Source organism: Rhinichthys klamathensis, unplaced genomic scaffold, assembly GCF_029890125.1.
Source record: "Rhinichthys klamathensis goyatoka isolate OS25496 unplaced genomic scaffold, OSU_Roscu_1.1 h1tg000053l_1, whole genome shotgun sequence".
In the NCBI taxonomy this organism is placed as follows: Eukaryota; Metazoa; Chordata; class Actinopteri; order Cypriniformes; family Leuciscidae; genus Rhinichthys; species Rhinichthys klamathensis.
Genome location: NW_026606598.1, coordinates 346,196 through 371,795, shown reverse-complemented (window position 1 = coordinate 371,795; position 25,600 = coordinate 346,196). Strand labels below are relative to the sequence as shown.

At 38.2% G+C, this 25,600-nt stretch overlaps 1 protein-coding gene across 1 annotated transcript in view; it reads right to left on the bottom strand.

The window, feature by feature from the left end:
- Positions 1–25,600, bottom strand: part of eif2ak3 (eukaryotic translation initiation factor 2-alpha kinase 3) — a 33,973-nt gene that overhangs the window by 2,948 nt on the left and 5,425 nt on the right. Inside the window, exons 2-16 of the mRNA XM_056248019.1 lie at positions 19,483–19,612; positions 11,585–11,779; positions 11,307–11,437; positions 10,808–11,102; positions 10,540–10,705; positions 9,563–9,703; positions 9,355–9,477; positions 9,019–9,245; positions 8,792–8,904; positions 5,199–5,321; positions 4,959–5,108; positions 3,555–4,230; positions 3,302–3,475; positions 3,057–3,158; positions 2,475–2,537 (exon numbers count right to left, since the gene is read on the bottom strand). Of these exons, the coding sequence (XP_056103994.1) occupies positions 2,475–2,537; positions 3,057–3,158; positions 3,302–3,475; positions 3,555–4,230; positions 4,959–5,108; positions 5,199–5,321; positions 8,792–8,904; positions 9,019–9,245; positions 9,355–9,477; positions 9,563–9,703; positions 10,540–10,705; positions 10,808–11,102; positions 11,307–11,437; positions 11,585–11,779; positions 19,483–19,612 (2,809 nt within the window). The remainder of the gene's footprint in view (positions 1–2,474; positions 2,538–3,056; positions 3,159–3,301; positions 3,476–3,554; positions 4,231–4,958; positions 5,109–5,198; positions 5,322–8,791; positions 8,905–9,018; positions 9,246–9,354; positions 9,478–9,562; positions 9,704–10,539; positions 10,706–10,807; positions 11,103–11,306; positions 11,438–11,584; positions 11,780–19,482; positions 19,613–25,600) is intronic.

Sequence of the window (25,600 nt, the reverse complement as noted above, 5' to 3'; positions counted from 1 at the left end):
ATTACAGTTCGTTTCGTTCAGCGTCACGTTTCGGGGCGTGGAAATGTCCCCACAACAACAGACCGGCGTGCAACAAGTCAGTCAGCATAGAAAGTCAAAGAAGGAGAAGAAAACTTCAAGAGTCTATGCCGTGAACCTCGCATACTTTAGAGAATCCTACGTTCAGCTGATCTTGATAAATGCTCATTGTCACTCATGTAAACACAACAGTTTTTCTTCCGCAATCACACGTCTGCGCTTTGTTTTCCGGCGGACCGAAAATAAACGCGACACTATCGCGCCCCCCGGAAATCCGATAAAATTCAACTAATCAGATGACGACTTCGACATTCCTGAAGTGTTTCCAGTTAAGTGTACCATATGCATCAGACGTTTAGCCAACGTTCCGTGGGCGTGACCTCTGAGGCTGAGACTAGCTAGTGATTAACATTCCAAATATTGGAGAGACTGGTTTCCCCCACCCCTCCTTCTCAGACTCAACACTCACAAGGGTTGCAAGATTGAGGACACGCAACCGGAGTGAGCACATTTGACAATGGAAGGCGATGAGCCTTACACTAAGTTGATGAGTTGATTTATCTGTGTTTAATATGCCTATGGTCGTATAGCTTTTTTAGATGGATGCCAAGGCTTTTTAGGTCAGGTAGAATCTGCAATCTCTGACCCAGTTCGTTTGCTGGCTTCCATGGCTGCAATACGCTGTGTTTTCTGCCAACTGGCAACCTGGGGTGTCGAAATACTATAGGGTAAATTGGCAGTGGCAGGATCACACATACCAAAACAGCAATCCGACATGGAACGCACATTTCAAAGTAGAATAACTGGCTGTAGCATTCTTTTTCAGAGAAACAAGTGTATGAACGGAGCACATTTCCTATATCTCTGCAAAACATTTGCGGGCACTCTGCAGGCATTTTTATGCTTTAGTACAGTCAAAACCATTACATACAGCACCTTTAAGGCGAAATTTTCTATGAAGCTGCTTTGAAACACGTGTACATGCATTGTGGTACGCTTTAAATACAACTGATTTAACATTCTAAATTTAGTGTGCTAAAACAGGTCTGACAACCGCGTTCTGCTGCTGTGTGAATGAAAACAAACATTAGGCTGGACCAGAGCCATAGAGAGAAAGAGTTGCGACACTCCCATAGACCGCCATAGGAACTTTGGAATGCGGAAGTAACGCGTGTCGTGGAGCGGCCAATAGTTCCAAACACTGATAGTTCCCCCATTGAACCCCATTCATTTTCAGTGCTTCCGAAGTACGTTCGCTGGTAAATGAATGAAATTACTGTATTTTTTTACTTTTACACACATTAGCCGACCTCTCGTGAATCTAGTCTGTAGTTATATTTTATGTAGCCAGTTTTAGTAAATGTTTATTGGAAGATAATAGGTTAATTGCAGCGATAGCTTACGTGACCAACACTTCACTAACGTTAGCTAACTGGTAACCTGATGTATATAATATATAATATTTTTAATAATATTTTATATATGTATATATATATATATATATATATCTTTATACTGCCTATATATAATATTATACACACACACACACACACACACACACACACACACACACACACACACAATTCATTTATTTAAATGGGTTAGGGCTATGCATGTGCTTATATGTATTTAGGAACATAGTTAATTCACTCATTAACTATCTCTCCGGTTTAATTTTATGAAGAATATTTTTCGGTTGAATATTTACCGAACATTGCTGTATATAGTCGTTGCTTTCTACGTTATGGGAGCAGTCTATTCCCTCCTAAATCATTCATTTGTACATGCACAGCGTAATTATTTATATTTTATGTTGGTTGGAATTCTGAACGGACCGCAGACCTCTTTGCGTGATCACGAAGCGGAATTTATAAGCAAGATCACGGGAATCAATAGCCTAATACAGCCCAGTTGTGCTAAAATAAATATCATGAGACGTCCATCATCAGATGAATGACATGGAAAAGTTAAGTTAGAGCCGCTAAAGCCAGTGCTATTACTACCCATGCGAACATGAACACTAGCGTTTCCCTCCAAAAATATAGCCTAAAACTTATCTAAGTTGTCACCCTGCCTCTCCAAATGCAAAACTGACATTAACAAAACGCAATAACAGCTTAAAAAGTACTTGGGTGTGTGTTTTATTTTATATTTACCGTTTAATAATGCAATCGCTGCTGTCTGTCCATAGAAGAACATGACAGCCCGCGTACGTTTTGGAACTATTGGAGCTTACATGAACCACGTGACAGCCGTCGCGGCGACATCATAGCATGTCGCAACTCTTTCTCTCTATGGCTCTGGGCTGGACATGTTGATGTTGTAATTGTAACCTTGCTCCTATAGGGGGCACTAGAAGTGTTGTTCATCTTTAAGATATCCCAATTGTACCGTCACTCACACTCCACCTCCACCTCCATTGCAAAATACCCAGCAGTATAGGCACAAAAACTTACTTCCAGAACATTGGCCTTACAGAAAGCAGCAGGAAACTGTAGGGCTCTGACCTCTGTGAGAGTCTGAAAGAAAATCAGCGAGATGTTTACCAGTCAGTACAATATAATTAAATATTCTATTTGTATTCACATGAGTATACTACTGTTCAAAAGTTGTTGTATTTTTAACAGAAATGAATACTTTTATTCAGTAAGGATCCATTAAATTGATCAAAAGTGACAGTAAAGACATTTATAATGTTACAAAATATTTCTATTTCAAATAAATGCTGTTCATTGATAATAATAAGAAAGGTTTCTTGAACACCAAAAATCAGCATATTTGAATGATTTATGAAGGATCATGTGACACTGAAGACTGTAATGGCAGCTTTGCCATCACAGGAATAAATTACATTTTAAAATAGAAAAGGGTTTATTTTAAATAAATTGTAATTTTTCAGAGTTTTTTTTTTTTTTTTTCTAAATAGGTTTTTTAAAATTAAAAGCAGCCTAGGAGAGCATTAGACTTCCTTCAAAATCATAAAATACTACCAACCCCAAACTTTTGAATGGTAGTGTCCGAATGGTATGCGGTCTTACCCTGACTCTCTCCATCTGGGTGCGGAATGGACAGAGAAGCTCAAAAAGAATCAGGCCAAGTGAATAAATGTCCACCTTGTGAGAATAAGAATTCCCAGACAGCTAAAGAGGGGGAAAAAGGAAGAGATGAGAGACGGGAAAAAAATTCTGCTAAGTAGAAATCTGATCGTTTTACTGATCGTTGCACCAGCATTGTTTTCACTCTAAATTGTGTATACTTTGTGCAGAGAGTGACTGGAACTGACCTGTTCAGGGCTCATGTAGAGTTTGGTGCCCACTTGGCCAGTGTGACGGGCATACATTGGCATTGGTGTGAGGTTACTCAGCTCCTCATCGTCTTCCTCCTGATCCATAGCAGTGACCAGTCCGAAGTCTCCCACCTTCACCACGTCATCCATTGTGAAGAAGATATTGGATGGCTGAGAGAGAAAGAGAAGGAAATGAAAGAGCAGTTTGGATTGGGAAAACCCCTCACTGCAATCACGTTCAGCATTCTACCTTAAGATCTCTGTGCATAAGTCCTTTGCTATGCAGGAAATCCACAGCTTCTGCGATCTGCAGGAAGATATCCAGACACTGACTGTGCTCCCTGAGCTCAGGCAAACACCTCTGGGCCATCCAGTCCTTCAAGTTCTCCTTCCTGCACAGCTGCATCTGAATGTACAAGTAGACCTTAGGTGTGAGCGGGGGCCGCGTGACAGGGCAGGGGGTGCTGGGGGCCAGGCTCAGAGAGGTGGGCCTTGATGGCAAGTTAGAGGGTGGTCCCACTGATGTACTACGCTGGGTTTTGGAGCCAGACTGTGAAAGGCACGCAGGTGGCACAGGTGTTCTTCCACTGAGGTCACTGTCATTGTCCTGGTGTTCACAGCCTGAGTCCTCAAAAACTATATCGAAGGAGGAAGAAGTGCAGTCGCCATGAGCAACTGTGCGGGGAGGGCAGAGCTCAAAAGAGTGGGGGGAATCCGAGACGTCCAGGACAGCCTGACTGTCACGCTCTGACATCATACTGTCCGGTCCCAGGCCTTCCACACACACCTGATCCCCGATGCACACACTCGTGTCCCCACCGGCCGCACACATGCATGAGGAGTCCACTGGAGAAGGAGTGGCCACAGGAACTTTGACTGAGAATGCCTCCATGTGCTCAGGAGAACTCAGTAACCAGTCAGCAGTACTGAGAAAAAAAAAAAAATCATTCCCATTAATGTCATAGATAGATTAATAGATTGATAGATAACATAGACAGACAGACAATAGATAGTTAGACAACCAAATAAATAACAGATAGTTGGATAGTTAGACAAAGAAATATAAGAGATAGAAAGACAGACATACAAATAATAGATAGTTAGTTACCGGTATAATAATAATAATAATAATAATAATACTTAGAAAGACACAGAAAGTCAAGCAGACAAAGACCAATAAGAGACATAGTTACACAGAAAGATAGATAATAGTTAACCAGACAGAGCAACAGATATGCATTTACATACAAAAACTACTGTAAACATGTACATGAAAGTGATCATAAAATGTTGCAAGCTTAATTCAAACTTGTGTCATTCACATGAGCACTATGACTCAGTGTGCATGTGCTACCTGCTAGGCAGCAGCTGCAACTTTATTTTAAATTTAATGCAAATGATTTTATATTTATGCTTTCCTGATGCATTTCAATGAATTTTCCCATTTTGAAAATTCATTCAATAGACTGCAATATCTCTAAATATTCATGATTAAACATTTTAGATCCAAGAATAAAATGTACATTTACTAGAGTAGTTTTCATTATTTTTACAGGTCCAGAAATCATATCTTTAAAATATCTCTGGCTATCCATGACCGCAACAACCCTGTATTTATCACAAATGTATTTATGTTCAAGAACATTCTGCACACCTGGCATCTTTGAGCCAGCGTTTGTCCATGTCCTCCTGCCAGCCCTGGGGCGGACTCTCCTGCCAAGCGTTAAAATAACGGATGATGCCTTGGTGTTCCAGCTTAGCTAGAGCCTTTACTTCTCGCATGACCTTCTCACGAGCCAACTCCCTACAATCACAATCACAGCATTAAACACAAACATACAGACATCTGTATCATGCTTTTTATGGAGCGTTAAAGTTTTGTGTTGACCGTTACCTGTTGGGTAGGCGGATCCTCTTGATGGCGTAGTTGCAGTCATCCACCTTGTTGCGCGCCTCAAACACGACACCAAATCCACCACGTCCCAAACACTGAACTGGCTCAAAGTCTGTCAAGTACCTGATAAATACAAACAAACCCAAATCAGCTATGAATATAGTCATGTGGACTTTATGTTCTACTGATCTAAAGCACCACTTAAAAAGGACAACGGTATGTTGTGCAATAAAACAGCTGTTCGTGTCGGTGTTCAAATGAGCTCAACATCAGAGCACACAGAGATTAAAACTAAAACTAAAAGTGTTACATACTGTAATTAGTCATTTAAAATGTCACTTGAAAACAGATTCAGATTGTTTTTTATGTGCCATGTCAGCATCCAAGGCTATTTTCATGGCAAAAATTCAATTACAAAAATACAACTATCATATAAATACAATAAAAACCAAAACAAACAAAAACAGCAAATCCACTTGAAAACAAATCAAACACAAACAACAAATAAACTGCACAGCAAGAGCACTTGAGTCATAATAGCTGTGCATTTAGCCCTGGGAATTTAAAAGTAAAATATGATCAAGATGCCATCTGTGCATTCCACATTCAGCAACTGCAAGTCTCTAATGTACCATGTGCAAACAAGTGTAATCTATTTTAAAAGATGGGTTTGAATTTCCTCATTTAAAAAAGGCACTTCAACTGTAGGTCTGACTGAGGCATTTGTAACCATCATTTAAAGGTAAAGTCTGTAATTTCTAGCAGCACCAAATAGAAATGCAATGCGTTTGAGCAACCCAACAAAGCTGGGCATTGGGTCAACCAATGGTGTGAGCTAGAGTTATATATTAAAAGTTTTATATTATACGGAACTTCAAGTTCATTGTCAAAATTAACAATAAATTATTGATTAATAATTTATGTTAATACCATGTGCAAGTAGCCCATATCTACTTAATATTTAAATATACTTTAAGGAAAAATATTTTCTTCTTAACCCTCTGGGGTCGGCAATCACGCCGGCGTGATCTGCTCGCTTTTTTCCTTATCAGTGCAAAAGAGACTCAAAATACTCTGTTGATTTTGATCGTACATATAAGTGTTATACATCAATCGATCCTATTAAGTGTCTATTTTTTTTGTGGATACTCACAATAAAAACAAAGTGTTGTGCTTTTCGCCAAATAAAGAAAAACAAACATGATGCGAGTTCTGCGTTCTCTCTGTCATTGAAGTCAATTCTGAAACGCGTCCGAAAATTAACTATAACTCTGCAAATACTCAGTCAAACAGGTATACAGGCACACAGGCATGAAGCCTGAATTATCTTCTTTTAAATGAAGTAATTTATATAAAAAACAAATTTTCTCATTTTATGTAATCTGTACGAAAAGAGAGAGATGATAGTCGTTCTCGTCTCAGGTCATTAAAGTTAATTTGACCACGGCCACGGAGCGCGCGCTCTATTCAAACACAAATGCTCTGAGGCGATCCACGCCCACATCAGCTGGATAACCCACCGAAAGAGACTCATATTTACGACGCTGTGAGGAATAATACTATCTTAATAATAATCCTGGAAAAAATTACCTCAGAAGTGCAGGTAGTTTCATTTTGAGGAGCAACGGATCCAGCTGAGGAATAGGTAAATTCTTTATTCTCAAGTGCTTTGTTCTAATCGCGATATGAAATAGTGTCTGTAAACAAAAAGACTGTTTGAATATGAATCGCATTTTTGTGTGTGAATGAACGAACAGCTTTTACCTAACTATATTCCAATACTGAGATGAGTAAAAATCGACTGAAATATGTTGAAATAAAATATTTTTGTATAAGCAATGTATTAAACTGCAAATTAACATTTATATGCCCTAATCATAAAAACGATATGTTACATATGAAAGACAAGATGTCGTTTTTACTGTAAAATACTGCCACATCAAATAAGCTTGTTTGCTAAGATGTTATTATAGTGTTTGTTCGATTGTAGGCTATATTCAAACTAATTAATCCGCAACTGTGAAATATGTATGATAAAATGTATACTTTAGTTTATACAAAAAAAGATTACATTTGAAATATAGTTAAAAATTGTATTGATGTTGTAATTGTACCCTTTTTATTAAAATAGCAAAAATATATGTACATATAAATAAATCTTAGGTAAATCTTAAAAGCTCAATATAAGCCTCCTCTTTAAATTATTTGTATTGTGTTTTATTAGTGACACATTTGGGATATATTCCCAAACTTTCTGTAAATACAGTATGAGAATTAACTGCACAATTACTAGAAATGTTTACATTTGATATTATACAATTTGCAAGCACAATTTGAAAAATAAATAAATAATTGGAACTGTGAACCAATTTTGTATTATATAGGCCTATATATATATATATATATATATATATATATATATATATATATTGTCATTGCATTCGTGTGGCTCAGTGACACACCTGAATGAAAGGCTCATTAGTATGCAGCCCCATTATGCGCTCATTATGCGGGCCCATTGTCTTCTCAGGTGTGAATCACAGCAGGTCACACCCCTGCGCATATTGCCTTTCCAAACAAAAAGTGTCATTTTTAAATTTAAACCAATCTATTGTTTTATGTGAATGATAAGGCAGGATGATTTTCAGATCATTTTGAAGAAAAAACTCTAGGCGACAACATCCATTAGTCAAAAGTCTTGTGGATACATATTTAGTATGTGTTTTGTGGCCTTATTTCAGAAACTTTAAGTTTTAGTTTTTTCAATAACCACGGATAAACAATATTCTCTCAAAAATACAAACATGTACATACATGTTGCTCACATATTATGGTAGCTCGGTTTGTGCTAAATAGAGTGTAATTACACCTTTGCCAGTAATTTGTTTATAAGCAACTGAAAAAAGCACAAATGTCAGAGTATGTCAAAACATCTCAAGGACCCCAAAAACACCTTAGACCCCAGAGGGTTAATGCATTTTAAGTTTTCTATTCATATTTTTAATGCATTGATTCTTAACATTTATTTATTTCAGACATTAGTTTTGGCAGTGGATAAGATGACATAAGATGAAAAATGACAAGTCTGTCATCACTAACTCACCCTCATATCGTTCTAAAGCTATAATAACTTTGTTCTTTTCGAAACACAAATGAAGATCAATGTTTATGTGTGAATAAAAGACTAAAATAAATCTGTTCATCATATAAAGCGATTGAGTCTCTTCAGAAAATTTAGACTAAACTGCTCAATTCATATGGATTCATTTTACAATCTCTTTATGAACTTTTTGAAGCGTCAAAGTGGTAGATGCATGGACTGTCAATGGAGGGACAGAAATCTCTCAGATTTAATTAAAAATATCTTCATTTGTGTTTTGAAGATGAACAAAGGTCTTATGGGTTTAGAACAACATGAGTGTGAGTGACCGATGACAATTTTTTCATTTTTGGGTGAACTAACGCTTTAATTGATTAAATTACCAAACATAACTAACTGAAATAATAATTAACCCTCCTAAACTGTTAAACTCACAATAGTCCCTAAATCAATATTAACATCAATATGAAATTCAAAGTGTATGCTCAATTACCTAGAAACATATTCACAAGGACGTGTCTCTGTGATGACAACTTCTTTGGGCTCTGTAACATCCAGTTCAAACTTGTTGTCAGTTTGACACTGTGTCTCAGACTCCTTACGTTGCTGCACAGATGAATTAAGAACAGTGCAAAATGCATGACTTTTCATATTAATTTGACACAATAATAAGCATGAGATCATTTGTGTGTATGTGCACGTTGAAGAGTTCTTGTTTACCCGCGCGTATGTTGTGGGCGGGTGGAAGAACTTGCGGACGATGTAGGTGGTGGCAGCGATGCAGAAGATGATGGTACCCAGAATCTCCTTCCACCACGGCAGTAGCAGCACAGGGTCTTTCCTTCTCACCTGTGACCCCTCTCCATCTTTCTTCAGTAGAACACTCACTGCCGTCTCATCACGCCGGTTACGATAACGAGCGCTGTATGGAAAGTAGTATCCATTATCTACATTGGGAAACAGAGATTAGGGTGAGGAGTTCAAATTCTCTCAAACCACATGTTCACAAACAGTCAAAACAAGTGTCCAAATGGCCTGAAGGACAGTTGTTCTTACCATACGGGTACTGCAGAATTGACAGAGCTCCATTACTGTACTCCTCATGAGAGAATTTATCATTATTCAGACATTTATCAAACTCCTCAGAGCCCACCAGGACTGGAGTACGGGAAGGGGAGTCTAGGAGAAAAGGGACTAGTGTTATTGACAACATCACACTAGCTTTAGTACGTACTTGTGTGTGTATTTGGTGTAATATACTCACGGATGAGGGGTTTCCATTTGACTATAGGTGGTGGCATCATGTCAGTGTCACTGCTCCAGCCGTTTAGAGCTTTGGGCTTCGAAGGAAACTTCTCTGAGATTCTCACAGAAGACTGGAGGTACAGCTGACCCTGAAACATCCCTTTAAATGGAAAGAGAAAACACATTTTAGATTCACATTACATGTCTCTATTTCTCAAGAAAGATTGCCGTTTACACCTGGTATTTACATGAGTCCCAAACTGTGACGGGATTTTGTGAATGCTACCATTTCTTCTGCTCAAATGCTGCATTTATTTGATCAAAAACACAGTAAAAACAGAAATACTGTGATATAACCATTTAAAATAACGTTTCTAATATGCTGATTTGGTGCTTAAGAGACATTTCTTATTATTATTAATGTTGAAAACAGTTGTGCTGCTTAAAAGTTTCTGGAACCTATTATATTTGTTTCAGGATTCTTCGATTAACAAATTTCAAAAGTACAGCATTTATTTAAAAAATAAATGTCATTATTTTAAATAATTTTATAATGTCTTTTTGCTTAAGAAAATGAATATAAATAAAATACAAAAAAACTGACCCCACATTTTTGAACAGAAGAGTACACAATGCACTGTGTGCATTAAGCAGAAGGCTTATTATTTCAGCTGAGCAGTGTAATAACTACATTTAAAGCGAGCTTTTTGAGTGAACAGATATTTTCTTTAAAAGCAAAAGTTATAGCCCGTTTTTAATAATAACGGTTGATTGACAGTCCAGTAGGCGGTTCTTCCCTGCTGCTCAGGACGCATTAGCATTGACCACCTCCAAATGTAACTTGAGTGGATCACAAAAACATTTGGGATACCGTATACACATGTAGTTAGACCTGACTACTTTTGATCGAATCAGCCGATACCAGTTTCAATACCAGATGTAAACAGGGTCTCTTACACATTCATGTTTGTAAAACAACCGTCAAGTGCATGTTACCCAGGTAAACGCTGGACTCTGTGGCCCCGCGGGCCTCCTCTATGATGTCATCATCCTCCCGAGCCTCGGTGTCGGTGTGGGTGTTATATGAGGTGTCATCAAACAGGCTAATGGGCGTTACCTTCCCCCCTCCCACCAGCCACGCAGATGCAATGGGTGTGCAAAACTTCACAGAGAGGAGAGAGAACGAAATCATGAGAAATTAGGAATTGTGGATTTGTTTCACCTAAAACTCTAAACAGTAACCTAATGGGTTGAGCTGTGATACCTGATGCTCCCAGATCAGCTGTCCTTCTGGTTTGGTGCTGAAGGCCATGACTTTCCAGTCCGGCACAGAAACTTTAATGACCAGGTCTAAGCCCTCTACCTGAGTGTGCGAGTTTGGGTGCGTATTAGCATGATTTTTGGTTTGAGTGTCCGTCTCCTCCTGGATGACACGCTGTGCTTCACGTCTGACCTCTCGCCATGTCTCCCCAGTAGACGCCTCCCCCTCCAGGAAGTTGAGGTTGGACTGAATCTCAGGGGCATATTTCAGCTCAAAGTTTCCCACGCTGAAGTTCCATCTAACAGGAAGAGAAAACAATTGGCATTTTACAGGGATGACTATTATTCTACAATTGTTTTTCCAACATTAAGCTGGCAAGCTGTGCAATGTTGATACAGCCCAGCGTACTCTGCATCTAATCTACCTCCGTTTCATTTGTAAGATCAAATGCAAGGTCACATGAAGCGCTCAACAGAAGCCAAAGCCTGCGGGTATTTCTTACTTCTCAAACCCGTTGCGAGGCCTCACAGCTCTGACAGTTTTCTGTGTTCTCTGGAGTAACAGTACGTCCTCTGGCTCTCCTTCCTCGTCCCCCCACCGACTGCAGCCCACCGCTGAACAAATATACTTTAACTACAGAGGAAGAGAGAGGGAGGTTAAAGCTGACAACCAATACTACAATATGATAAAAGAGTTCGCAGAGTGCCACAACAGCACATCAATCATTTATTGTTCTAAAAAACAACTGAAAAACAAAAAGAAAACATCTGTTTGAGTTACCTTGCCACTGTATGCACCAAGGCCATACGTGGTGAGGGACTTGCCCCCAACAAGCACAGTGTCCTCTCCGATGCGGAACGAGGAGTCCAGCAGGGACTCGACACTGAAGGGAACAGCCTCCATACTCTCCCTGTCCCTGTTCCACTGGAACAGAGCTCCGTCCAGAGAGGGAATGAACATCTTGTTCCCAAAAATCTGAGGAACAGAAAAAGGTCATAAGAGTTTATTATTTTTGATCAGATTGTTTTAGTAAATTAGCTGAAGTGGCACATGATTGATTTCACCTTGGGAAATATTTCACGTTTCCGATCATAAGCAGCAAGGTGGGTACAATGAGCAGACCATGATGGATAGAGACAAGGGGACAGACAACACTAAAACTCTGACCAATCAGCTTTGAGTCTGTGTGTGGCATTATCACGCTGTATGCCATTTGGCACTCTGTCTGCTGTCCGAAGAGTTACACAATCCTAGATGTCCTTAAAGGATAAACATGGACAATTGGGCAAAAGTGTCCTGAACACACACCAATAAAGAGAAAAAGGCCATTATATAAGGATAATGTAACTGACCCTAATCCAAAAAGTGATCTCAGCTCAAACAGACACAGAAGGGGGGATGAGATCACCAACTTCCTGTTGCACTTAATCTAACCTTGATACCTGGTATGGACCAATAGGAAGCTAAACCACTATGAGAAAGCAAGCACCTGGAGAATGAAAACAATCACTGTGATTGGCTAAGAAATGAAGAGATTAGCTCATCTGTCCATCATGTCTAGGTGGGCGGGGCTTGTAAAGAGCTTGCAGTGGTGCTGAGGGTAAGAGGTTTAAAGAGTGTGTGGTGTGTGTGCTGCAATGATGACTCATCACTGTGCTACACTGAGTTAATCCCTAATGTGATCCATTTGCCTGATCTTCAGCTCTACAGGATCTTCACGTTGGGCGAGACTTCAATCATCCTCAGCCCAATTACATCCTAAATCAATGAACAATTAAAGCCAATCAATTAGAAGAGCAAGAATTTCACCTCCAGAACTTCATTAATGTCACTAGCTGCAACAGAGCTCTTCTGAAAATCTACAGTGTCAGCTACACAAAATTATAGATCTATAAAAACGTGCATGTAGGGCAAAATAATAATAATAATTTGATTAGTTTGTCTTGATTCATATTAATAATTAATATACAATAAAAATGTCAGCCATTGCATTGGATAAAATAATAAACTTATTTTAAAAATGGCATTTATTGTAAAGAAAGATAGACTTTTCACAAAAAAAGTGGAACATAGTTACTCAATGTAATGAAAAAGTTCACCATTAGTTACTCTGCAAAGACACCCTTTGGAACTAACTTCCAACTATTATTGAAAAAAATTATTTTTAAATATTATATTTTATTATTAAATATTACTTTACTTTCAATGTAATGTAATATAACTATATATGTTTGTAAAATGAATATAAAGATTCCAGTGTACTCATGGCTCCCAAAGCCTTGAAGAACATGAAATTAAATGACTATTCAGAACATTACTTTTTATTGCACAACAAGGAGATTCTATGACTTGCATGAAAGGAAGTACATAATCAACCTCTTAACTACAAGCTATAAATGTAAAAGGTTAATTGGCTGCTTTTTATAAAGAGTGTAATTTAATAGTATCTCATGTTAGTGTGTGCTCTGTGCTGTGGTATTTAAACAAATGTAAAGCTTCAGTAAAAAGCCTCTCACTTTGGACACGTTACGAATCTTTTATTTATTTATTTTTTTCATGCACTGGATGCTTGCTGGTAGGCCGGTAATGAAAATACTCTCTCTGATGGGGAATATTTGGCTTGACAAAGATCTTGTCTGCACTTCAATGGCAGATTTGGTGTTGACTGCTGATGCATTTCATTTAAAATCCCCTTTAATTAAATCAACTATAAAAAGAGAGCAACAACCATAGTCTATGCTAATTATTCAGGCAAGTAATTTCCTAACAATATTCATTTAACCTGTAGTGTAAGAATAGTTAGTTTACATTAAACAGAAAATTCAGCAACTGACTGAAAATCTTCCTCTCTAGCTTTCAGATCTGGGAATCGGGGCAGATTGATGATCGGTTAAAACACACAAGAACTAATGCCATTTGACAATCACTGACGTGAAATTTGCCGTGCAATATTTGAATGTACGTTCCTCAGGATTGAGATTTGAGAACTATGGTAGAGGGGAAGACTGTTTAAAAAAAAAAAAAAAAAAAAAAAAAAAAAAAAAAAAAGATTGCCCAACAAACCCAGATATACTGGCACACATTGAGCAACAACCACAGTCTTTAATTTCTTTCAAATTTTCAACCAGCAAGCATCTGGTCACCTCTGCTGTTATGATCCCATAATGACTAGGGAATGTAGGGGCAGAGAAAACATTATATCAGACTGAACCCTGTAGCAGCCCAACATGAATCAAATACTCAGTTCAGTTGTGGGCAATGACTTCTGGAATCTTGTTTGACACATTCAATTTGAGAGACTTAGCTAAAGGCAGTCTGCCCTTGTCTTAAGGGATCACAGCAGGTTTGAGTATGAAGCGCGTCTATGTAGGCAGGATATCCCTCTGTACTCAATGACCTCCCACAGATGATAGCGCTCCACTGAGTCTGACACATAGCATTACATCAAGCTAGGCGCAATCCCCTCTCTCTTCCCTGTTCAACGCTAATCTCTCTATCTCCCACACACACATACTCACACAAACACAACATATCATTTCAAGTCAAGTCACCTTTATTTATATAGCGCTTTTTACAATACAGATTGTATCAAAGCAGCTTCACACTCCTCCCTGCACAAAAATCACTTTAGTGCACCCTACATATAGTTTTAAATCAGATAAACACACTTAGGTTTACAGATGACATGCTATCAAGAAAAACAACAACCCCAAACATTGACAGGTTATCGTAATTGAGTTGTTCAGTTGTGACGTCTGAATGTGTAGGGCAACCTGGAATCGATGGGTTTCAGAATCAGGGTTTTCAATTAAAGACTATAAGGTCTGTGTGGTTAACATAACTTGATCTAAACTATTTTACATTTTGGCAAATTGCTGGCAACTTCATAATATGCATTCAAACAATCTCATTCACTGATTTTCGATTTACGCTCCACTGAGGGTTAATTTTAGGGTTGGACCTTAAAAAACAACAACGCATATTTACATACAAATCACATCGTAAAAATTCATACAAAATTCATACGAAAACTAGTAAAATAGTTACATTTTCTCATGAGAATGAGTTGACGGACCTAATTTTAATCAAATCAAAAACCGTTGTTCTAAAAATCTATTAGAAACACCTGAAGGAAAATGCTAATTCTCTTTAGGACTAAGCAACATTACTGTGAAACTGCTGATCCTGCTTTGGTATTATTTTGCATCTTTTTACGACAGTTGAGATATTCAGTTGAGTGCCATCAGAAGTTGACATCACTGACATACCCAAAAAGAAAGCAAAAGAGCAGCACCAAAATTACACTTCAAAGAACTGTGTTCGCACATCATTGTACTGTTGATAAAATCTCATAAAATCTGTCAAGAACACGTTAGGGTCATATTTCACTGCTAAAATAAATAATAAAGTTATAAGTTACATAATGAGAGAGAGAGAGAGAGAGAGAGAGAGAGAGAGAGAGAGAGAGAGAGAGAGAGAGAGAGAGAGAGAGAGAGAGAGAGAGAGAGAGAGAGAGAGAGAGAGAGAGAGAGAGAGAGAGAGAGAGAGAGAGAGAGAGAGAGAGAGAGAGAGAGAGAGAGAGAGAGAGAGAGAGAGAGAGAGAGAGAATGTGTACAAAGACAAAGCAAAAAGGTAATTTAATAAGGAAACCATGGAAATTGTCATTTTTATCCTTTTGTTTGTCATATTTGCTTGGTAAACATCTTTGAATGGCCTTTGAAATAACTGAAATAATTAGGTGAAGTGATACAGAACTGTAATGCAGTTGACAGACCAGAAACTTCTACTTACTGAAAAATAATCGCACACCCTACAACATTTGTCAAACAATCGAAATCAAGCATCACAACAATACATATTTATTATAAAGAGTAAACAGTTTTCCTGTTTACAGTAAACTGTACTGTACTGAAGTAAAACATTACAGTGAAGGTAATTTGGTGGGAAATGTGACCTGGCCTGTTTTTTTTGGAAGGTTCTATTGACGTTATGAACTTAGGTTTGTCTACAGCACAAGCCCGACACGGTGTCAATACAATTATGCTGTGCTGTTGTTGTGCATTGAATAGTGTGCAGAAATACCAGCTTTTTGTCTCATTAGATTAAAGCGCATTAATTACAACGGTTCACTCTAAAGATTAATAGATGGGAGGGGGTGTATGTGTTTGTTGGGATGGGGGGGGGGGGGGGCATTCTTATGGATGACATCATCCCACACATAAGGCATTACCTCATTCTTCAATCCTCTCAGCATGAGTCACACCACACTGTCAGTGGTATCCTCTCCACCCCCCACCCCCCAATCTCTCTCTCTCTCTCTTCCTCATTCCTCTCATCCTTCTCTTTCTTACTCTCTATCACACCTCCCCCTTGTGTTGTGACAGCGTGTTTCTGCAGACAATGCTGTTTACTTCTGGCCTCTCTCCTACTGTTGAGGCATGCTATAGGTGACTGCTTTCTACTGGCGCCATGGCGAGGGCCAATCAAAAAGGGGCAGACTGCTCTAATCACCGAGCAGAGTGCCTTGCAAGGCACCGCTTCAGCCAATCAGAATGGCTGGTTGCTAGGCACCCAGAGGTAAAAGGGGAGGGGAGAGGAAGATTCTAGCCAATGGAGAGGCTGCTCCCACAGCAGCCAGGCATTTCAGGTTACCAAACCAGACAGGGGGTCAACACAATTATACAAACACACACACACAGCGCAAGTAAAGAGAGAGGAGAAAAAACAAAACAAAAACAAACATATGACATCCTTAGACACTGCAAATTATTAGCATGGATCAAACTAATGTGTAACAATGTACAAATATCAAATTAGAAGATGCCCAATGAAGCCTGTAAGTGCAGCGCTAATGTTTTCTCAGTGTGTTTGTATAAATGTGTGTGTGCATGCGCACAGGCGCATAAGTGCATCCCTGCCAAACGCTCTTCCTCCAGGCAAGTTTTCAGTCTCTAGTGAGTACGAGTCTGTGATCTATGTGTGTGTATGTGTGTGTGCGCATGAGTGTGTATGTAACTTGTTTCAGGTCCAATTTCCTTTGGGCCATGTCTCATTCTCTTCTGGGGTAAAGGGGTTCAAACAAACATCGCCTTTTCCCACACACACACACACACGCACACAAACTCTTAGGAACAACAGAATAATATGTGCCGTTTGCATGTTTGGGCAGAAAACCTTCATGTTGCATCACTATGCGAAATACTACAAGAAAGTGTTTAACACATCTAACCAACAGGATTTCTGCAGGTTTTATGAAGGTAAATTTAAGACTTCAAGACACTGAATTTGAAATCGAAGGAAACACAATATGTCAATATGTTCTCTGAATTAAATGTCTAGTTGTATTAGCAACATTTCAGAGTTTGAAAATACAACTTCCAATCCATTAGTTGAGTTAAATACAAACATTTTGATTTGCTCCCAACCACTAGAATATGAAAATAACTTACTGTACCTTCTGATCACACTGCACAAAAGTGATATTCTTCCTCTGTATTTTTGTCTTGTTTTCCAGCGCATCTGTCTAAAGATTCTTAAATCAAGATACAAATGCAAGATGCAAAATAACATCAAATATGAAGTCTTGTTGTTTGTAAAATGTATCAAAATTAAGTGAGTTTATGCCTAAAACATGAACAAATATACTGTAGCTGCGAGCGGCAATCAGAGTCTAAGCACTAATGGCCCATGTGGATGATTAGCGATCCAATTGAAATGTATCTTATGTGCTTTTTAGAGAAAAGCCCATGAATCTTCACTGAACGTTAGGGTTTAATGGAACAGGTAAAAGCAACACACACACATCAAAATGGACAACTGACTTTCAAAAACAAATTACTCCCCATCACTGTTAGATTAAAAGAGTATAAAAATGTTTACTGTCTGTCATAAAGCATGTGATGTATGTGTGGACTCGTATTTAACATTTAAATTTAGATGAATCGCTTGTCATAGGATGATACAGGACAATTTCAATTAAATGTGAAGGTATCTTTTGCAGCTCAAAACCTCATTTATCTGAATCATTTATCTTAAGGCCCTTTTGATTATTTATAATATATTTCTATAATATGTGTTGCCTTATATATGTACACTAACTATATAAAACTATACTGTCAGTACACTGTAGTTATACAAGTGAACTAGATCAATGCATCCATTTCCATTCAAAGGGATTGAAACTGATAGAAAAAAAGTGACTTAAGAGATTCCTTATCCTGTGGCCTATAATGGACAGCATTAAAGGTCCCGTATTATGCCCCTTTTCACAAGATGTAAAATAACATGTCCCCAGAATGTGTATGTGAAGTTTCAGCTCAAAATACCCAACAGATCATTTTTTACAGCTTGTTTAAAGTGTCATTTTTTGGGGCTCAGAAAAACGCGCTGTTTTAGTGTGTGCCCTTTAAATGCAAATAAGCTGCTGCTGCCGGCACAGGGGGCGGAGCTTCATGAGCTCGCGCTCAGTCTCTCAGGACAATTTCATCTCATGGAATGATGAGAATATCAGAAACCCTCAGTAACAGTGTTCATTTCGAGTCGGACAATAATGCCTACTGAGTCAGAGTGCTGTATAGAGATGGAACAGGTATAGTTTAGTAGTTTAATTACGGTTATTATAACGTATTTGTCATCTGCTTGTATGTATCCATTATTTATTAATAGACTACAAGTCTGCTGTTTCGGACCAGGTCCGAATGATGATCAAACATATACTGATGAGTTTAATAAAGTTTATTGTACATCACACAAAAGATGAAGCGTCAGTTTTACTTCAGAAAATCACCGTAAGAGCTCAGCTGAGTAAACACAGTAAGTTATAAAGTGCGCAAGTTTAGGGAGTTGAGGGAGCATTCCTGTGGGCGGACGTTAGTCAAAAAACTGTTCTACTGACATCATTAAAGAAGGAAGTAGAGGGATGTAGTCCAAACGGGCCGTTCGATGTAGGCGACTTCTGTTAAATAAAATATCTCGCTTGACATTGAACTTTGAGCTTTATAATTTTACAGATATTATTTATACTCCAACAACAACATTACACACTAACTAAAGTTTGAAACATGGGATCACGAAGAACGGGACCTTTAATATCACAGCCTCCATCTTTCAGGGCTAATAGTTTAGAATTTGCTGTTAGCCTACCAAGCATCAGAAATTCCTGAAACTAAGCATGTTTGCTCAGAATAACTTGTTCTCCATGCGTACAGGAGGACTTTAATGCCCCGTGGGAACCCTGCAGTTTTCAACTTCAAGACATGGATCACACGGTTGCAGAGAGATATGTTTTGTAGAGCTTGACTCAAGGATTATGGGAGAAACCCTTAGAAGAAAATCAGTACAAACACAATAAGGTTTCTGCACCCTTGGTGCTTAGACCCCTAAATATATTGTGTAATGGTGAAATAAGACTATTTGAGACCTTTTAAGACCCGCAGAAGAGCCTATTCTTTAAAAAAAAAAAAAACATCTAGCTTCATACATTCTTTGTATTTTATCAACACTTGAAAATTTCATAAAAAAGCAACATTTTGAACAAAAAGCTAAGAACTTTTTTTTTTTTAAAGACTACAAAGCCGGAAAATTCCGTCAATGGTGGCGAAGGGTTGTGTCATAAATGATGGAAATTTCCATCAATGGTGGGGAAAGAGTTAAATGCTGTGAGAAATTATGTGCAATACCTCTGGTTTGCTGAGGCTAGAGGACACTAGACAGCCTGAGCCCACGTCCAGGTCCCACTGTTTGCGTCCCTGGTTCAAAGGGTCCAGAGCTGCGATTCTTCCATCCAGTGTGCTAATGATCACCAGAGCCCTGTCAAGCACATAATACACACACGTTCACATACTGTACAGTGAAGAGGGTTTCCATCACTCTATACGGTTCACAAGACCTTTCCCTACTGCCTTCATATTCAAGCTTGCACTTGAGGTAGAGATTATGAGAGGTATAGGAAGTTGTAGGTATGTGCCGCTTTTAAATTATGACTAATGCAATGTTATGTTCAATAGCCGATAAATTATAAATAAAACACTAAAAAATGAAATCACTTTAAATCCTTCAAGTTGTCCTACAAGTGTAGAGTATGAAGAATGGATATTCACTTTGAAATTGGCTAAATATTACATGTAACAGTGTAATTAAATTATTAGTGTTTTTAGGCCTGGTTTTAGAGACTTGGACATCTAAACTTATGCTCTCCAGCTAACTAACAGTGAGAATTTCTCATCATTTTCTGTTTTTGCCACCTTTGCATTTCAACTTCATTTTCATTTCTGTTCAGTTTAACTTTCTATTTATGTCTTATTTTATTGTACTGCACTCGCACATCTTCATTTTATATATTAGGCATACCTGTTTCAGTACTATTTATCTGTTTCAGTCACAGGACTTTCCACAAGGCCTTAGTTAAATTAGGACATTTATTGCTTTTAATAATGTGCAATAAACTGGCTGATTAAATGGCCAGCATGTCAAACTATCACTAACTTTTTTTTTGTACTATGTGATAAAAGCTAACAAAAACTGATGCCAACACAGGACACTTCATGGTTAAAGTGCCAGGGAACTTTTTAATGGACAGGAGCAAGGGTAGAGAGCAGGACTAAGAATGACGGAGTCGCTTTGATCAAGTCTAAGAGAGTTAACACATCCCTCCAGACATCAACACTGATGAGGTCAGAATTTAAGGGCACTTCAGTTCTGCTCATCCCAGTGCTCTGGGCCAACACCGTTTGTTCTCATTCTCCAATAGGATTGAAGAGCAGAAAATGCTATAGCACAGCACTCCTGATTGGCTGGAGGGCCCCTCCAAAAATATGAGGGCTGATTGGTTGTTGCTAAGCAGTGGGCATTGTGAGAATGAATGAGGACACTACACTGGTCCCACCCAGCCAAAAGAGTGATTGAGGGAAAGAAAGAAAAAAACAGAGAGAGAGACAGAGAGAGCATGAGAGCGAGAGAGAGTGAGAGTGAGAGAGAGATGGGTGGTAAAGGAAGAATAACAAATCCCATTTTCTGGATGAGATCAAAGAGTAAGTGTATTCCACAGGCTGTTTAACCTTAGGAAAAATAAAAAAGAGAACAAGGGACTAAAACAGAGTGAAAAAAAAAACGTAAAAAAAAAAAAAGTAAAACAATTGACAACTCAACAGTTTGCCTGACACCAATTCAGTTTTGTAGACTATTATTGTAACATGAACTGCATAAAAAGTGCCATGAGATGTACCGGTAATTAAAGTCAATGCACACAAAACCAAATTGTAATCCGAGATTAATAACTAAACTTATGCTCTCCAGCTAACTAACAGTGAGAATTTCTCACCGTTTTCTGTTTTTGCCACCTTTGCATTTCCACTTCATTTTAATTTCTGTTCAGTTTAACTTTCTATTTATGTCTTATTTTATTGTACTGCACTTACTTCCACTCAACCGGCATATTTATGACAGTCAGCAGGGAAAGGCAATGGTGTTAAATACAGAAACACTTACATAATGTAAATCTTATATTGAACGTCAATATATAAACACTACAATTTTCAATGAAATAAGGAAAAAAAATCTATCAAACTGGTAAAAAAAATAAATAATAAATTGTCAGCAGCATGTAAACTGTGAGAGGAGCTTCACTTTATCTTGTAGCATTTTAAAAGCTGGATGCTCACAAATGACACTCACCCTTTTAACTCTCTCAACATTATTCCTGTCATGCTGTTTAACACTTTGCACTTACACAAACAGATACTCAAGTGTGCTTCCTTCCATACATCTGTGATCCCTCCCTCTCACTCTCACTTACTCTCTTGTCTCTCTCTCTCAGAAGAAGTCAAGAGAATCTCAAGGCAGACCTGATGTAAACAGACTGCATGGAAGAAGAAAAAAAGAAACAACTAGGGTATCTGAGGGGTTTGGTCCAATCATATGAGGCTTTCCTCCTCCCTTCAGCCAATCAGGGATTAGATGCGTTGCTGCACTTTCAATCAGAAACCACTCCTTTAAAAAAACACCAGCCAATGGACATAAAAAGCTCACTGTAACCATGCCACAGCAAGCAAGTCTTATCAGCTATGTGTGAGTTAGCAAGTACCACTGCAAAACACACACATCCACAATGGGAGCATGGGGAGCACGTGGTCAAGTTGTGAAAACAGAGGCGCACCCCTGCGGAGAAGCCGCAGAATTCATGACAGCTTAACAGAGTAAAGGACTTTGTGCAGACAATTGTTTGGCAAGACAACATGCAGAAACCTGATACAGTAATGAATCATACAATAATGTGATTCAAGCAACGGTTTACTGGGAAATGTAAAATCTTTGTGCCAATCAAACCCCCTATGACTTTCTGTCTTCTGTGGAACACAAAAGAAGATATTTAAAAATATGTGCCCAGGCTGCTATTTTTCATACAAAAAGAGTGAATGGGGACTGATGCTTGTCAAGCTCCAAAAAGAAACAAAAAACATTCATGACTTGTGCATTTTTTTAAGGTCGTGGCGACATTCCTTTGCAAAATTCAGCAGGCAAAATGCAGTCATTTCAATAGGAACCGGGAACAGCCCTCACATGAATTTCCAATTGGATTGAAGTTTTTTTTTTGTTAAACTTTAAGTTTTTGACGTTGAATAATAAAAAAAACTCTGCTTGGTTTGGAAGTGACTGCATTCCTACACTATTGACAATTCACAACATTTTGCAGAGGTTTGCTAATATGACCGCACCTTTGATCTCCCAATCCCACACGATAGCTTTGTGAGAAGAACAGACTGAAAAAAGTGCCCCCCTCCCCCTCTTTCACTTAAGCTCTTTAAAATCCAGTTGACACTCTGCCCAATATCTCGTTTTGTGTTCGGCAGAAGGAAGAAAATCATACAGGTTTGCATAACATGAGGGTAAAGTACATTTTAGATTGCCTTTTCCTGTAACATGAAGACAACCAGCTGATATTGTTTGTTTGTTTGTTTATAATGTATCACTGCGTCAGCTGGCCACTTTATTCATGGACAGACAGGTAAAAAAAAAAAAAAACAATGGAAAAGTAAATAAATCATTTATAAAATGTTGTTAAAGTTTATCTTCCATTAAAAACCTTTTCATAGAAATTAAGTGAAAAAGTAAAGAGATCTAGAGGAGTTAAAACCATCAAAGTCCAGCTTATATTGCATTTTGCACATGCATCTGATCTGTGTAAGTGTATTCACTGTTGAATAGAAGTCTCTGAAGGGGCAAAGACAACAGTATCTACTGAGTTTTCCAAGCGAAAGTGATTTTCTGCTTGAGTTAGCAGTAGCACACAATAAAATATAGCACTGCAGTAGCATGCAGAGCTCGGAGTGTTACACAAAGTGTTCGGCAATGCATTTCAAGGTACCATCTTCCCCAGGCAACATCCGCAGTACACAAACATGCCCATATCCGTAAATCTCAAAAGCGAGAAACAGACTCGCTAGAACATTCAGCCCTTCATATGCACACCACAAGATAAAAAGTGTAGTGTGTGTATGACTTGTTGGATATGTGGTATAATGCTGGGGGCGGTATGACCAAAAAACCTGCATCACCGTATTTTTTTTTTAAGAATCTGGCGGTTTTGAGGTATATCAGAATACTTTTATATTTTTATGACTGGACCTTTATATAGGTTTATAGGATAGTGCCTTATTTTACTGTCAGGAGTACAGAATAATAAATAAAAAAAACATTGTAATGTTAAAATACAAATTTACTTCAAAACAATGGTGGTAATCAAATTCATTTATAAAAATAACATTCGTTAATATTTTAAAATGTAGGCTAATTCCTTTAAGTTTTGGCAAGTTTACCATTTAAAACATGAAAACTTGTGTGTTATCCTTTAAAAATTATTTATTAAATGATATTGTTATTATTACAACTACTACTGTAAGAATACATTATACTGTGGAATAGTAATATTTATTTAATAATTTCTTCAAATTAGACCAAACTTTTAATTTAGGTGGGTTGTAATAAAGACCTTTGAGTTTTTTGTGTGTTTTAATAAACTGCATTATTATTATTACTTGAAGTACACTCAACTGTGCAACAGGATTATATTTCTGTTGTAATTTTTTGCAGTTAAAGCAAACTTTTATTTTGACGGGTTGTTGTGAAGAGTTTATATGACATGATATCAAATAATTGTATCAAATGAAATGGCGAAATGCAGCTGAAGTGACTAAGAGCAGCTCGGCAGATGAAGTTTATGTCCTCATATAGTGAGACGGCAGACGCTGGAAACTCCACGAGCATCACGCGAGCTTCAGTTTGTGTGTAGTAAACAAAAAACCGCGGCGCTCATTCACGAAAAACAAGCAGACTTCAGATTCAACAGCAATTTTTTTAGCTTTAATATTCACAGACACTAGTCCATATAGTGAAGTGATTTGATTTATTGTACAGCCCTACTTTTGATTTATTCATCCACAAATTTATAAATTTGTTGACTGGATTCGGTCCGTTTTCTGCATTGCAGAAATAATAGGGCTCTACATGGTAATTTGCCATGTTAAAGCGAGTTAGTTGTGTGGGTTATTTATGGTTGTGTTATAAATTTAGAACCATTAGTAAGATAAGGGTATGCAGTTAATAGAGGTTTCCCTCTATCTGCAATTGTTTCAGCTACGCACCAATATAGCAGTTATTGAAAAATACACGTCGCCCAGCACTAATGTGGTGCATGACAATAAGAGTGCTTATGTAGAAGAGGGAGATGACCAGAAAGACTAATAAAAGAAATATTTAAAAAAAAGATTACCAGCATTCAAATGTATAGTTCACCCAATAGATTTACTCAACGTCAGTCTTTCCAAACATGCATTGATTTTTTTTCTTCTGCAGTAACAAAGGATATTAGAAAAATATTGGGAACCAGACCATTTTAGTTTACTTACATTGTATGTGTGAGATATTACTCAAAATATATTTTATGTTCCAAAGAAAAAAAAGATTTGGAATGACTTGAGGGCGAGTAAACACTGACAGAATTTTCATTTTAGGGTGAACTGTCCCTTTAAGGGTAATGCAACCCATTAAAGAAAGTTGCATTCATTCTACCACTGTGTTGATGGCAGTCTTCATCATGCAGAGTTTTTCTCCATGTATTGATTAAAGCATTTACTCAGAGTGTGTGTGTTTGTGAAGGTTTAATCTGTCTTCTCACTCCATGTCACGTTCTGACACGCCCAAGATGCTATCACCATGCAGAACTAGAAGCGCGTCTGCCATCTAAATTGACCTTGCTAAATTCAGTCCATCTTGAACTGCAATTTCAGCATGCCTAGCTTCAGTCAAAGGTTTTAACGATAAAATTAAACTAAACACAGTGAGGCACACCTGTACAATTTGCAAAGCACTCCAACACTCACGTGCCAAACACACCATCACAAACTTGCACAAATCTCAAGAAAATGAAAATGACATACTAATTCCACACAAACTAATTCAAATGTCATCATGCACAGGTCACTGTCATTTCACTCCTCTTTAACTCTCATCATCTTCCTCCTGTTTCTTTCTCTCCGACATAGCGCGGTGCAGAGAAATCAAAACTCTGTCACATGGTGCTGCTCTCTTCCTATTGGATGAGTCCTGGCCTTGATCTAGGTGGCTGATTTGTTGTTGCTAAGCAGTGAGGAACCAAACTACAGGAAAGCTTGGGTCCTGTCTACTGGGTCCTAGCGCCTTTGGTTTTCTGTCTCGATGTTCCCCCTTTACTTTCTCCCTCCTCGTCTCCCCAATCTCTCCCTCTGCCACACCTCTCCCATCTTCCCACCCATTGCTGCAGTG